The sequence below is a fragment of the Pezoporus flaviventris genome, unplaced genomic scaffold (assembly GCF_033815535.1).
Source record: "Pezoporus flaviventris isolate CSIRO_AGI_PZ_B2104156 unplaced genomic scaffold, CSIRO_AGI_Pfla_v1 ptg000079l, whole genome shotgun sequence".
Taxonomy (NCBI): domain Eukaryota; kingdom Metazoa; phylum Chordata; class Aves; order Psittaciformes; family Psittacidae; genus Pezoporus; species Pezoporus flaviventris.
The window spans coordinates 6,582,152-6,596,438 of NW_026892627.1; the positions used below are offsets into that span (position 1 = coordinate 6,582,152).

Here is a 14,287-nt window from a genome sequence, read left to right on the forward strand (position 1 = left end):
GAAAGGATTTTGCACATTCCATTTTTCTAGCCAGGGCCAAATAAGTTATTTCCCTTGTGACTTACCTTTTAATCCACACAGTTTAATCACAATCCTCCAGAAGCCTCCGTAAGATCAGGGCAGGGTCTAAATTCATCAATTCCAGGCAAACAGCAACTTGCTAGGTACCGATTTCTTGCTTCTATACATAACCTAGGGCTTCCAAGTCTGTCCACTACCATATTTCAGGACTATCACAGCAAAGAACCTAACCAGTGCCAGCTCTTAAGTCAGTATTAGGAAGCACGAGGCTGCCCCAGCTGCTATTAGACTCCAACTGCTGGAAGGTGCCATCCCAAGAAGCAAACTAGAATCTCTGTACAGCAAAGGACGAGCAGTTCATGCTTGACTACACATTCCATTAAAAACGCAAGACTACTGCACATGGCTTGTCTTTAGATCTTACAGGCAGAGAGAGGCTTGGGAGAAGTGGAATAATTACGCTTCTTACAGGATGAGCCAGCAACAGGAGAAAGGAAACAACCTATGTTGATGAATTTAAACTTCAGCTGTTACAGAAATTGCTTCTTAGTGCCAAGTACATGAAGTTTTGGAAGTTCACATTGCAAATCATCCAGCGAACTTGCACTTGCCTTTAAGGCCTCCCGAAAAGCCTCACCCCTGGAAGGTAGAGCTTTCATTATCCCAGGACTATCAAGTTGCACATTTCCTCATCCAGCTTTAGCAGCTGGCACACCTCAGGCACCAATGTGCACAGGAGCTGTTCCAGGGTTGAGATTGATCACCAGAACATGTGGCCACTATTTAATGAGAAAAAAAAAAAAGAGTAAATGGGTTCATTGAGGCTTCTGATACTCCAGAAATACTACCATGTGCTACAGACCACATGACATCATGTCCATCATGCAATGCCACAGACTCTGGTCATACAACAAATCATGTGCGCCTCGTGAGCAGACAATGAAGGATACCACCAAGCAGATGACCTCCGATGGTCCCTTCCAACCTCACCCATTCTGGGATGCACATTGTTCCCATGCTCATCAGGTCATTTCTGAATCCTCAGCAATTTCATTATCAGCCAAAATACTCTTGTTCCAGCACCGCAGGTTCTTGGAAGGAAATCTACTGCATAGCCCGGGTTCTGAAATCAAAGCATGTACTGGTTTCCCCATAAGAGCACTCCAACTCTGCTAACTTCAGTGTTTCATCATGTATGACAATCATCCAGCCACAGAACCTGTATATGGCATAGTGTACGAAAATCTAGGTTAACAGAATGCATTTTCAGAAACTTTGGGAAACATCAGAAATGGGGGGAAAAAAAAGGGCAACTTTTTTTTTGAGGAAGCCAGTTAATCTCATGGCAACGCTACCCAGATTCAGAAGAAGAGCAGTGCATGATAAACAACGCACAGCAATTTGTTCAGGACGTGCAATTTATTTTAAATGACATTTTTGTCTTCTTAGCAAGTCTACACTTGTGACCTGGATAAATCCTAGTTACAAGTCCACGTGAACAGTTTGTAGCACAGGTGTATGCCGGCCCCTTGGGGACAGATCCGCACACCCTTTACTCCAAGACTCTTAACAGTTACAGAGGAAAAACAGAGTGCAGGTTGTCCAAAAATCCAAGCCTTCCCTTCCAAACCAAAGGTGCCACTTGCGTCTCCTTGCCGTGAACAAAGCACAACTGAGCCACTTGGCCAGCCCAGAGCTGTAGAAGCCAAAACGGTTGGGATCGCTTGCAACCAGCTTCCCAAGCAATAGTCAAACAATCCATTAACTCCAAGGATCTCACACCTCCTCTTAAGGTCAGCAGGTGAACATTTTTTTTTTACACACACAGGAAAAATGATATGGAGAAATCAACAAAAAATTATAAACCATACATTTAAGGTTTGCAGCTATTTTATTTACAAGTATACATTTAACACAAAGAAACACTGATATCCAAGCCTAGGTAATAGTAGTGTAACAATATGCATCATTTTGATGATTATTCTAACCAACAAACTACACTGAAAAATTAATGCCAGTAAAATTCTTGGTCATAATATTAAGAAATACAATATATAAATTGAAAATATGATTGCTTAAAATTTGAAAATGGAAGTGAAGCCATTTGCACAGGAGTCAGAGTTTAACATAATCTGAAGGGAAAGGCTCCAAACCAACTTTTTATCGTTCAGGTTAACAGAGGAAAAAAAAAAAAATTATAAAAGAAAAAAAAAAAAAAAGAAAAAAAAAAGAAGCATAGTTTTATCCTTAAAGATAATGGGCAGTTTTGCTTCTTCAGGTAGAATGTATTCCCAGTGTTTTCAGGCTTTGCAGTGGAATTACATTACTGAGCATGAAGACTTCCCTTGTGAAGCTGCCCCATCGATTTTTTCTGCCTCCAAAATTATCCTCTTAAAAACATCCACGGCAGTCTGCAAAGAGAGAGCACAGCGTTAGCAGGGAAGGAGAAACTGCCCACCTACTGAAAACACAATTAACCCCCCAAATGTCAGCTATTTTACAGGCTTCACCAGCAGATAAATGCACACCCAACGCTTATTTCCAAGATTTAAAACGGAAAATAAGGTAATTTCAGTTCTGAACACAATCTTTTAGGAGAAACCCCCTATTCCACAGCAATCCTCAACTATTTGCTCTGTCACTGCAGGAAGGCAGGTATAACTGAGCCATACTCACAACAGAGCTAAGAACTGCAAGTCAGCTTCATTTTAAATAGTAAGCTTGCAATGAGTGACTGACAGCATTGAAGATTTTGATGCCGTGCTGCTCCAGAGGATAAATTATTTCTCTGTGTAATCATTCAGATTTCAAGGAATTAGATTTTTCAGCTCTAAATACTGACTATGCACAGCCCAGTATGAGCATGACTTTGATATTCTTGATTATTTCAGCCTACCCATAGGGAAGGCTGGTATTAGACAAGGTGCAAAAACATGAGGGCAAAACACAAGCCAAATTAGCCACTGTCTAGTACTAAGCAATATTCTCAAAGTCGTTCCGAGAGAAAGGAGGAATTTGTCTTAAAACACCCTGAACTACAGGATAGTCACTGCCAACATGGCCAAACATCCTAGCTTACTGCATGGAACACAGAGGATTACAGAGTCCTTCTGCAAAATCACAAGTCATACGTGAACCACTGGATCCCTTGACTCCTTCAGAAGGAAGGCAGCAAGTACTCAGACTACAAGTCACTTGTTCTGTTACCAGCTCCACTTGGTCCATGCCAAACCTCCCACATCCACACTGAGCACACAGCAGTTTGGTGAAAAAGGCTCTCCCCTACTGAACCTGCCTGTGATGAAACAAAGTGCATGCACTCACAAGGATGATACTTCCCCAGACACACACACTCATGAGCACAAGTTAAAAATCTTGGAATGGAAAGACACAATTTCCCATAAAAGCAAGTTTAACTGAAGCAGAAACACTAAGAAAGGATGGTAGACCACTTGAGTGATTCAGATTTTAGGGAAGAATTCACCTAAGTGCAGTTAGGTTTTTGGTGGGGTTTTGTTTAAGGGTACTGAAAGATGGGGAGAGAAAGGTGTCTGGGACATCATGCAGTAAATACCTTACACTGTTAATCCGGCGTTCTCAGGATTCACTCAGGTTTTAGGGGTTTCAAAAGGGTACACTAGCTTCCATCAGAATATGCAGAAAATACAACATTCAGCATCTGAGATCACTGAGAATCAATTTAAGAAGAAGAAACCTATACCACGGACAAGGACAATTCTAAAGTGCTTTTCTTTTCTATGATATTTTCGAGTGGAACATTCACTGTATGATCAGTACTTCATCATGTGAACCTTCAACCTGGGAAATGGTCTCCTGATCATCTCAGACATGCCATTTCACATTTATGCAACCTCTACTCATCCGTTTCATGAATTCCAAGCATATGCTCCTTAAGGAAAGCATGTTTATTATATAAAAGCAGCCACATTATGAAAGAAGATAAAAAAGGGGGTTTTGTTGGTTTTAATCAGCAGGATGAAGAGCACCCTGCGATTTACGACTACGTGTTCTGACCTGGCAGATGTTATTCCGCCTCCGCAAGCTATAACTCTTACTTGGACCACTTCCAAATGAATCCCAGTGCCTGAAGTAGCCCACAACAACCTTAAAAAGATTAGACTGAATTTTGACGTTTCCCATATTTATACCATTCACACACAGTACTATCTCTGGAACTATTTAACATACTTCATCAGCTGGAAATAAGAGTATACCTCTATATAATAGAGTTTCCCTGCAATCCCAACAGCATCTGACAGAAGTGGCTCATTAGTCTAGCAGCGATACAACGCATTTCCTGGGCAAATCAGACTCTAGGAAAACCATAATCAGGACTGCAGTTGCTACCAAACTGGTTCTGCTGATGAAGAGTTTCCCTTAATCAAAACTTGGTGATATACTGATTTACAAATAACTGCACCAATGTTTCCTTACTTAGAGTTGACATTTTCAATGGTTTCATTTTAATGCACAAATTTTTTATAACCTTGTTTCAAAAGGCCCATTAAAAAAAGCCTCCACAATTTATTCTGTCAGCCAAGAAGCTGTACATTCTTTGTCAAAGACGTGCTGTTTGAAACGCCAAGATGTAGGAGTTCACAGAGCTTGTTAATTCATTTCACAGAAAATATGTATTCAATGAGAAGGTTGAATCACTGTCCTATAGTTAACACTTTGGAATTTGTTATTCAGCCCAAATATGCTGATGAATTTTAGAATGAGCCTTTAAACAACGCAGGAAGCTGTGTTTTGTGACAAGGAATAAAGAACGCAGCCAGACTTCACATGCATCTGTCTCCATATGGTCCAGTTACAGAATATGGGTCACACCTAGCCTGCAGAAAGCCATCTGTCTTTCTTCTACCTTTCTCCCATGAGGAAACAAAATAGATGTCAGCCTCAGATACACATGCTGCCTAGAGAGCTTAGCACCATGCAAGAGACACCAGAGATTCAATTGCTTCTGCAGATGTGCCCCTTGGTGCGAGCAGGACACACAGCTCAGGAGATGCAACTCTCTTTGTCAGGGAAAGAGTTGGGAACACATTGCCAGGAGCCAGCGCAGGAAGGTGCAAACACCCAAACCCAGCTCACAGACGCTGGGGTCATCCTTTGGTATGCTGTGTTTCTCAACTATGCAGCTGTTTTAGTACTGTTTCAAAAAGGAAACTCTCAAGTGCTCATACCGCTAGTTTATCTTGGCACAGAACTGGGCAATGAAACTTGAACAATAGTTAGGTAAAGGAAGAGAGATTTTTTTTTGCTCCATCCTTTGCCAGTCCAAGCACACTCTCTCAGGTAAACATGTCAGACTCCTGGAGAGGGGCTAAGATCCCGAAGTCCTCTGAAGCATTTACTGAGCACTGCATCTTCTGAGCTTGAAGATGAATTTGCTCTTGAAAAGGAAGCAATGGCCAAGCAATTGCTTTTTAAGAGTGCTCTGGTTTGCTACTTCCTTACTCCTTCTAAAACAAGTTTATCTCATGAATTTTATGTAATTGGATGAACACAATTCGGCTGCTTGTTACTCCCTAAATTCTTCCAGTAAAAACTGGCTCCCAGCTTTAACTGTGTTTAAGACCAATCTGGATTCTGGTTGTACTTCAGTTACCACTTTATTGTACTGGGATTAAAATGAAGCACTATACTATGGCTTAGGTGAAACAAAATAGGGAATTTCACAAGAAAGTCTCAAAGCTCTTGAAGTTAGCCAAAGCAGTTCAACTTATCAGATATGTTTATAATACCTGGTAATAAGCAGTGTGAGAAGGTATGACAATAAACAGCCCTGCAGTAATCTAAAAGAGGCCTTTTGCATTAAGTCTCAGAATTGCCTTCTCAAAGCCCTAGATTTCCCCTAGATGACTGATGTACTGCTGATACACAGGCTCTTCCACAAGTCCTACGAGGTCACCCTTGTCTGGAGGAACATAGCATAGCCTCAAATATATTTGACCTTGAAAACTCTTGCCAGCCACTACCATTTATCATCTCTGCAGCTTTGATCTTTGCGTCTCCCACTTTCCATCTATTCAAAGTCATACCGTTTCTGGAACGTGGTATCTTTTGATAACTCCTGGCAGAACAGGTCTATAGAACTATTTTAATTACTCAACATAGTGGGGCTATGCTTCTAGGACTCTCACAGATGCTCCAAAAAGGACTTTCCCCCACCAAAGCAGGAAGGGAGAAGAGGAGGAAAGGGGAGAAAAGGAGGCTTTGCTATCAAGAACCTGTTATAGGGAGTATCTTCTCTGGCTTCAACAGTGCCTTGCAAGCAGAGCTGTTACAAAGGACAGACCACATAGCTGATCGAGTTTGGTCTAACTCCTGTAGCAAGGAGACCTACTCTTCTCGCTGCTGCAAAGAAGATCACGTACCAAACCAATTTCAGACCTAGCATACTAGAAATTGTCATACTATTGCTCAACATCTACCAAATACAGATGGTTAGGTTTCAGAGAGAAAGGATTAACAGACTTCCCCCAGTCAAGGAAGTTTGAGCTCTCTGCTGAAGTTCTTCAGCTCTAAATTCCCAATCCAGTCCAGCTCATCCCTTTAAGCATCAAATTAGGTTTTTGTAAAGCAAACAGTCTAAAGTGACTTTGGAAAGAGTTTAGGCTTAATCTTGACAGGCAAGTTAGATTTGCTGTACCAAGACAGTACAGGTGATGATTTGGATGAACCTTCAAGCAAAAAGTGCTAATGGGTTTCTTTTCCCAGTAATATTGACTTACGTAAGGTGAACATTCAGCACCAGGAGAATGACAACACACCTTGTTACCTCTGCTAGATATGAATTGCCATGCTGTTACATACTGCAAGCATGTGCCAAAAGATAAAGAGCATAGGTAACAGCTTTGCCTAATCCAGAAGTATTGTAATCTGAAAAGGGGGGAAGGGAGGGAGGGAGAAAAATCAGATGCTTTTAGCTGGTTTATTCTTCACACTGTCAATGTAGTTTCCTTGGGCATGCATTTCAACCTCTCCAGCAGTACAGAGAAAACAGTAAGAAATTTCATGCTTTCATCATGCCCAATTTGGACAAGGTTAACTCATGCCATAGCCAAAACCAGAAGCACTGATAAACTAACTCAAAGCACCCCATATCTGGAGATTAAGAACATAAACAAAAATTTCCAAGTTCTTCTTCCACAGAAAATCCAACTTTACTCAAGTAACTCGTAGAACTGTTGACAGAGACATTAGGCAAAGTCTATTTGTTTTGCTTCTGGGGACAGGGAATAGGGAAAGAAGGCTGCTTACACAGGTCCAGTCCTAGCTATAGGATTATCCTTGTGATGGTGCTGATGTTATTGAGGAGGCCACAGAAGGATGTGATATGCAACCATGCATTTCTTCTACATTCTTCTAGTGTTTCTTCTACATAAGGACTCAGTTTAAAACTAGCCTGACAGCATCCTTTTGACCTTATCATGCGTCTGTATTTTCAAAAAACCAAGAAAAGCCAAATTCTAATACAAGAACATATTTAGGAGCATTTTAAAGGAAGTCAGGTACAGCACCAAGAATAAGATGTTATCTAACATGTAATTAAATACTTTCGTTCTGTGATAGGAAACCAGCAAGTGTAAATGTGTGTGGGTTATACTGCATCAGACTGGGGAACTTTGCTTCAGATGTATCACAGTAGTGTCTGAAAACTTCTGCAGTGTTCTAACATTTTTCTGTTTGCCTCCCAGACCCACAAAATGATTACGCCTCGCATTAGAGACCCAGCCTTGCCTAGCACCTCGAAATGCAAGGTTTGTCCCCCTAAAGGAACATACTCCTTTGCAACCACAATGGCCTCCTAGTTAAGGTAACTGCCGGAGATCACAGACCCTGTTCTACCCACCACGTGGATCTGAGTTTTAGTTTGTCACAAAGTGTTCAGTGAAGCCTAACTTTCAGTTCTTCACTTCCTCCTTCCATTTACAGTTGCATGGTAAAACTCAATACGTAAGCCTGAATGCAGAATGAATCGTTTCCAACTATCTACACAAAATAGCTGTAAAGTACATGCAAATATTAACTTCCTTTATTAAGTGAAACTATGAGTCATTCCATTACATTGGTATTAGAATAATGTCAATCTTGAATCAGTTACCTGATTTTCTTTAGCAGAAGATTCCAAGAAAGCTGCATTCCAAGATTCTGCTAAAGCTTTCCCTTCTTCATAGCTGATCACCCTGACCAAAAGAAAGAAAAAGTATGTTTCTTTGTAACTTGCAAAAGAATTGGAATTTGATATGTCAGGAAAAACCTCAGAGTACTGAAGCACATAAATGCATGTAATAGGAATGTTTTGTGAAGTCTGATCCAGAGCATTTGCGTTTGGCTGCTGTCAAATACACTAGTGGGCCAGGTAAAACTGCTATGCAACCCAGAAGAGCAGTTCTTTCGAAGTACCGCTTTGTTTTCATACTTGGTAATATCATCTGGTATTCTACAGTTGTGAAAAATACACTTCTGTTACTTCTTTTGAAGAAAGCCTGAAGTGTTAAATGACCATCCCTGGAACCTTACAGCAAAAGTCAACATTACAACACAAGTTCATGGCTCCTAGTTCACATTCTGGACACAATTCCTTTGCCAGTAGCTTATTTTAACCTACAATTTGATTTTAGTTACGGAAAGCCAAGAACAAACTAGCGCATTGCAGCCACAGGAATGCCGGCTGCTGTCTTGAATTTCACACATACTGGAGTTCACATACCGTTCCATATGCAGGTCTTTTTTATTTCCAACCAGCATAATAGGTATTCTGTGAAAGAAAGTTCAGAACTTCAGAACAGTTACAGTATACTGAAAAAAGCACAAGTAACATGCCTGCAATGAAATGAGATGAAAGTGTCACTACTTACTGGACTTTTCCCACCATATCCAATAACTTGCCATGGATAACTTTTATCACTTCAAAACTGCAAAATAAAGGGATGAAGTCACACATGCACTCCAATGTTTATCCTTAATACCCAATACACAAGCAATTAAATGCATATGTAGGCTGCTGTGTTTAAAACTTATTCTATGTATAGAGACAGAACTACAAACATGCCGAAAGCTTTACTGATTTGGGCACAAGAGACAAAATGGTCCCAGAAACAGTAAATACTAGCCTATGCCTACCATTATAGCCTCCCACTTATGGTATATGCAGAAATAAATAACATTACCCAGAATCAATGTATCTAACACAGAATCACTAGAAGACCCTCCCCACCTCTGATCTGGTTTTTATCTACAGTAAGAAATTTAACTGCTAGAGTCCAACAATTCTGGATGAGAATGTTAAAGCAGTTTCAAAGAACAAGTATTTTAACATGATCCATCTTGAAAGAATACATTATTTTTTTTTAAGAACATTTAGTTCATACAGAATTCTTTAGTTCTATTTATGTGAAAGCTAAAGGAAGCCTAAATTCTACTTTTCTATGGAAAGTGAGTCAACTGATCCGCAAGATGGTATCACAACAGTGGTTATTCAAATACTTGTCTGTTCACCTACCATGCACGTGAAGTTTGGATGACAGGAAGAAGCAGTACTGTGAAATACCAAGAAGCCCAAAACCTCACTTACAAAATCCACTGCATTTGACATTTAGTACTTTAGAGAACAAGCTATAAACGGGGCTGAAGAACGGATGTTGTGCTCCTCTAGTTACATTATGGAAAAAATACTGGTATATCAAGTGCACAATTCAGATTTGTTTTAAGAGACAGGCACAGGCTCAAAGACGAGACGCACCACTAGACAACAAAAAAGTGGCCAAAACGTTTTCAGCTTCCAAGGTTGTTAGCTACATGCAGTGTCTTGACTTGCACTGCATTTCAATTAGAAATGAAACACTTAAAAATAAAGCAGCACTCAAACACACTTTCAACTCAGAGCTCTCAAAGAATTGGTGCCTAAACCCACTATTCAAGCTATTTGAATCATTAAAAGTTCCCGTTTCTGGAACAATAAAGGCTACCACATTTGAGGATTTTCTGTCATGTAGGTCAATTTGTCTGGACTTCAGCAATACTTTCTGAGGCTGAGTAGAACACAGCACTTCTCCATGTTCACCTAATGATCTGAGTATACCCTAGCAAGAAAACAAGTTCTTTGCAAGCAAAAGTGTGACTTAGTCTGGCAAAACTTACTAACGTAATTCTAGTGCGATACTACAGATTACATGAAAATGTGGAATCAACAAAAGGACTTCAGGGTTACAAAGTATTTATGCTGAAGAAGTATCAGTGAAACTCTGGTCTTGAGAACTTGTCTGAGACTTTCATTCTTAATTATTTCAAAAATAAGTTAAACAGAGCTTGGTTGTGATGAAGTTGAGAGGTATTGCTACACACAGAACTAAGTGACCCTATTATTCTTCATAATAATAAAATGCTAAAGAAAAAAAAACCTGCTACAAACCACAGAACTTTTTCTCAGTCTGAAGCAACAGGAAAGATCGCGTGTATTAGCCACAGCATAACTGTGTCACTAACAGTACGACTGTCATTTCCTTCCCACTATTAGGTGTGTTGTTTACAGCATAGCCAGAAAAACACCATGCCATGGCACAAGACCCTAGCGAGTCTTCACCTGAGGTTCCAGCATACAACGCTGCAAAGTGTTCTTGTTCAACCTGAGGTCTTCATTTCCCAGTTCCATATATCTATCTGCTTACCCTAGGATAGGTCACGAGCTCCGTTTTCAGTAAAAATGCTAAGGAAAAAACAACTGATCTTTGTTAACAGATCACAGTGGAAACCAGAAGAGAAGCGCTATTTAAACTTAAACACAATTCTGATACAGAAACAAGCTGCTAAGAACTGCCAAGAATGTAACTGGCTTGACCAGATCAATTCAGTGTTCTAGAAAGCTTTCCAAATTACTAAGGCTAGAAGAAGCAGGGACACACTTTAAGACAGGTATTTACCAATCCAAAAAGAGCATCATCACATCAAGTCGTGAAACAGCAACAGATTTGGAGACCATAAGAGGTCCTTTCCAGTTCTGTCAAGCAAATAAGGTTACAGCAAACAGCTCAATGTATGAAATACAACAAAACAGCCGTCAAAAAATGTGTTACACAAAATCGTGGAATCTAGCAAGATAAAAAAAAATGCAATTTAATTAAGCTGAACTAGAGCAAAAGCCTTCCAGTAGCCCTGCTGCCGAGAGCTTGGGAACATGAAAAATGTAGGGCGCTAGCTTTTACTCAAGTCCCATTTAAACTTCCCAGTGAAGGTTAGCAGGGAAGATGAGAATTTTCAAAGGGCAGTTCTATTAAGTTTGCTGTCAAAGCTCTCAACACTCCTGCATCAACAGTCAGATCAATATACACACTTTTAAAGAAGACAAGACAGAGGGCAACTGTAATTTCATTGCCTGGGCAAGTCACCTAAGCTACCACAGCACTGTATAAGATCCTTCTTGTTACCTAAACACTTGTCTTAATACAGAAGATTTTTGTCCTCACAGTACCACTTATTATAAGCAGTTTTCTATTCACTTAATTAGACAATCCTCCAGTCCTGAAGGCTGAGAATACTAACTCCTATCGGCACTCGTAAAAAGCTGATCAGCTTCCTTGCCTGTAGAAGGGAATCGACTTCTCTTCTATTGATGAGATTTAAAGGTCTCAATCATTTTACTCGAAGAAAAAATTAAGAAAATAGGATTTCTTTGGCTATAAGAAAGATGCTGTACAAGATCAGAAAATTGAGATCTATTCAAGAATTACCAGTACTTAAACAAAGCAAGAGGACCAGAGGAAGGGACAAAGTAACATAAGATGAAAATGCCTTATGAAAGCTGAGATGCGTCTTGCAGGAAAACAGCTCCAGCTAAAACGGACTTTGTCCTCATGTCAGAATGGACAGCTAACAGCAAGGACAAAATAGATACTGTGGGAAAATTTTCAAATAAGAGTATCTGCTGCAGCATGTCAGGAATGAGTCTACAGGCCAAAAGTCACACATTGCTATTTGTATGAAAATTTCTGATGATTAACCAGAACAATCCGAGACAGGAAGTCAAAGAAATCTCAGTACTGTAATGAGCTACAAGGCTGAGGGACTGATTTAGCAACTAATTGGGTACTTCACATAAATGTAGAGTGCCCTTTAGGTTCATATTTAAGTCTGCCTTTGTAGCTGACGCTACAGCTATGAGTCCTACTTATTCCTGAAATCTTCCTTTGCACTTTTACTTGCACCGCAAAGCAATAGCTCAGCACTGTCTCATTTTTCACATTGTACCCTTGCATATTAACCTGCAAAGCGCCTGTGACATTTTGATCTGAGGGTAAATTTCTGAAAACCCATTAATTTTATTTTCCATTGTATTTCTAGGGGAAAGAAAGATTAAATGCATTAAACACATGCAAAGAAAATACAGCAAAGGCAGGATCCGAACCCAGAAGATACCTGATTAACATCAGAAACAGAAGAACACAGCAGACTTTATTACCTTTTTATTGACGTGACTGAATAAACAAGAATGTAGCCATTGATGTCTATGGAGTACGTCTGAGGAAATATGGAGTATTCATCCTGTAGAAGGAGTATTACATTTAAAATTACTTACTGCCACAGTTCAGAACTTGATGCTAGTAGATGACTATCAGATAAGTAGATCATATTTGAAAGACATGACATGCAGAGCCATTTTGTCTAGGTATACCTTCAGAATTAAGTTTTTTCATCATAATGTCAAATGTGGAATCTTTACCAAATTAAGAGAAAGCTGACTTGGACTGTATACACTAATCTACAGCTTTTTTGGTTTATTCCCTCTAAGACTGTGGATTAGCTAAAGCTATTCCCAATCCTTTTATCCTGCTTAATTATCAGTTTGAATTAATGCAAAACATCCACTCTGTCCTACCACTAATTAGCAATTATGCCTCTTATCTGCTGGTGATATGTTTCAGATTCCCAATTTCAACAGCTGACAACAGGATCTAGCAGTTCAGAATTTCAAGCAACACTGATCACATCTAAATTACCTAAGGGATCTGTTAGGAAGCGAATAACTGTGGCTTACTAACTAATGCTTATCAACTACAAGATGCAAGAAACACAGTTATTAGTTGCTTTATGACAGCTAGAAGTTTACATGTCAAGTGTTTAATTAAAAAAACCAAACCAAACACCACAAACTTAATCACTGAATTTATTACCCCAGTAGGAAAGGAACTGACTAAATAGGTAAATGAAACAGACTGACATATTGCAGGTAATACAACAGAAATACTATGAATCCCACACTGAAAATCTAAATTGTTCTAATAGATATTCCCAGGAAACATTTCCATTTTGACAAGAGCCATACTTCTTAATACGCAAGTTCTCAGATTTTTCAACCTATGCTTATGATGTTAATTTTAGTTTAAGATCACAAAACCTTTCTGTATATTGTCATGACTGAACAGATGGAGCAACACAATCACACAGCTTACATCTTGACAGCCAAAAGGAATCACACTTCCCTAACTGGTAAATGAGGAGAAACCCTCTATAAATCAATTTCGTAGATTCAGACAGAAAAGTTTGAAAGAATAACACTTGACAAAAGACGCCCTTATTTGCCTTTACTGGTACACACTGAGGGCAGCTCTCCCCCCCACCCCCCTTCACTGAAATGCCAAACTGCCACTTCAGTTGGCTGTGTAATTGCAAAGTCAATACAGAAGGATATGAGTTAGTCTGCATGTAAAACAGATGAAAGTGCAACTCTGCAGTTGTTTGACTTTACCCAGAATTTCTCAGGATTGCCTCATCTGGAATTTGGTATTAGGTAATGTTTCCTTTTGCTCTCTTCTTCTGTGATCCTGTACCAAGACTCCTGTTTAACTGAACTACATGAACCATGAAAGATAAAGAGACACAGGACAGAGGAGGAGTACCAAGAAAGAAAGTGCCACAGCCTCAGCTGTTTCCAATTCATTAATTTTTTAGCTTGTTAGGAGAAGGAAGAAAAGCTTCCTGGAAATTGTGCATCAAAAAAGGACTTTGCCATGAGATAAAACAATGCAGCTGTAACTTTGCAAGTCATAGGCAAGTTTGCAAGTATATAACAAACCTACAATATAATCCTTGCTATGCTGTATACACGAGGACTCCCTATGGATCACTAAGCAAGACAGACTTGAGAGAGAAATCTGTCCAAGCCACACCTTCCATAACCCAGCATCATATCTCCCCTCTAACCCTGTGAGCCAGAACTCAAAAGTTCAAGTTCTTCCTAGGA

The 14,287-nt window shown here is 39.7% G+C and overlaps 1 protein-coding gene across 3 annotated transcripts in view; it reads right to left on the reverse strand.

Moving 5' to 3' along the window:
- Nucleotides 1–1,893: 1,893 nt before the first annotated feature.
- The window catches only part of RHEB (Ras homolog, mTORC1 binding), a 41,584-nt gene continuing 29,190 nt past the window's right edge, over nucleotides 1,894–14,287 (reverse strand). For 2 of the 3 annotated variants that reach the window (XM_061474517.1, XM_061474515.1), the window contains exons 4-8: nucleotides 12,506–12,588; nucleotides 8,910–8,966; nucleotides 8,762–8,809; nucleotides 8,153–8,234; nucleotides 1,894–2,432 (exon numbers count right to left, since the gene is read on the reverse strand). In XM_061474517.1, coding sequence (XP_061330501.1) covers nucleotides 2,340–2,432; nucleotides 8,153–8,234; nucleotides 8,762–8,809; nucleotides 8,910–8,966; nucleotides 12,506–12,588 — 363 coding nt within the window. In that variant the 3' untranslated portion in view covers nucleotides 1,894–2,339. The remainder of the gene's footprint in view (nucleotides 2,433–8,152; nucleotides 8,235–8,761; nucleotides 8,810–8,909; nucleotides 8,967–12,505; nucleotides 12,589–14,287) is intronic. The other variant, XM_061474518.1, reaches the window with a different exon arrangement.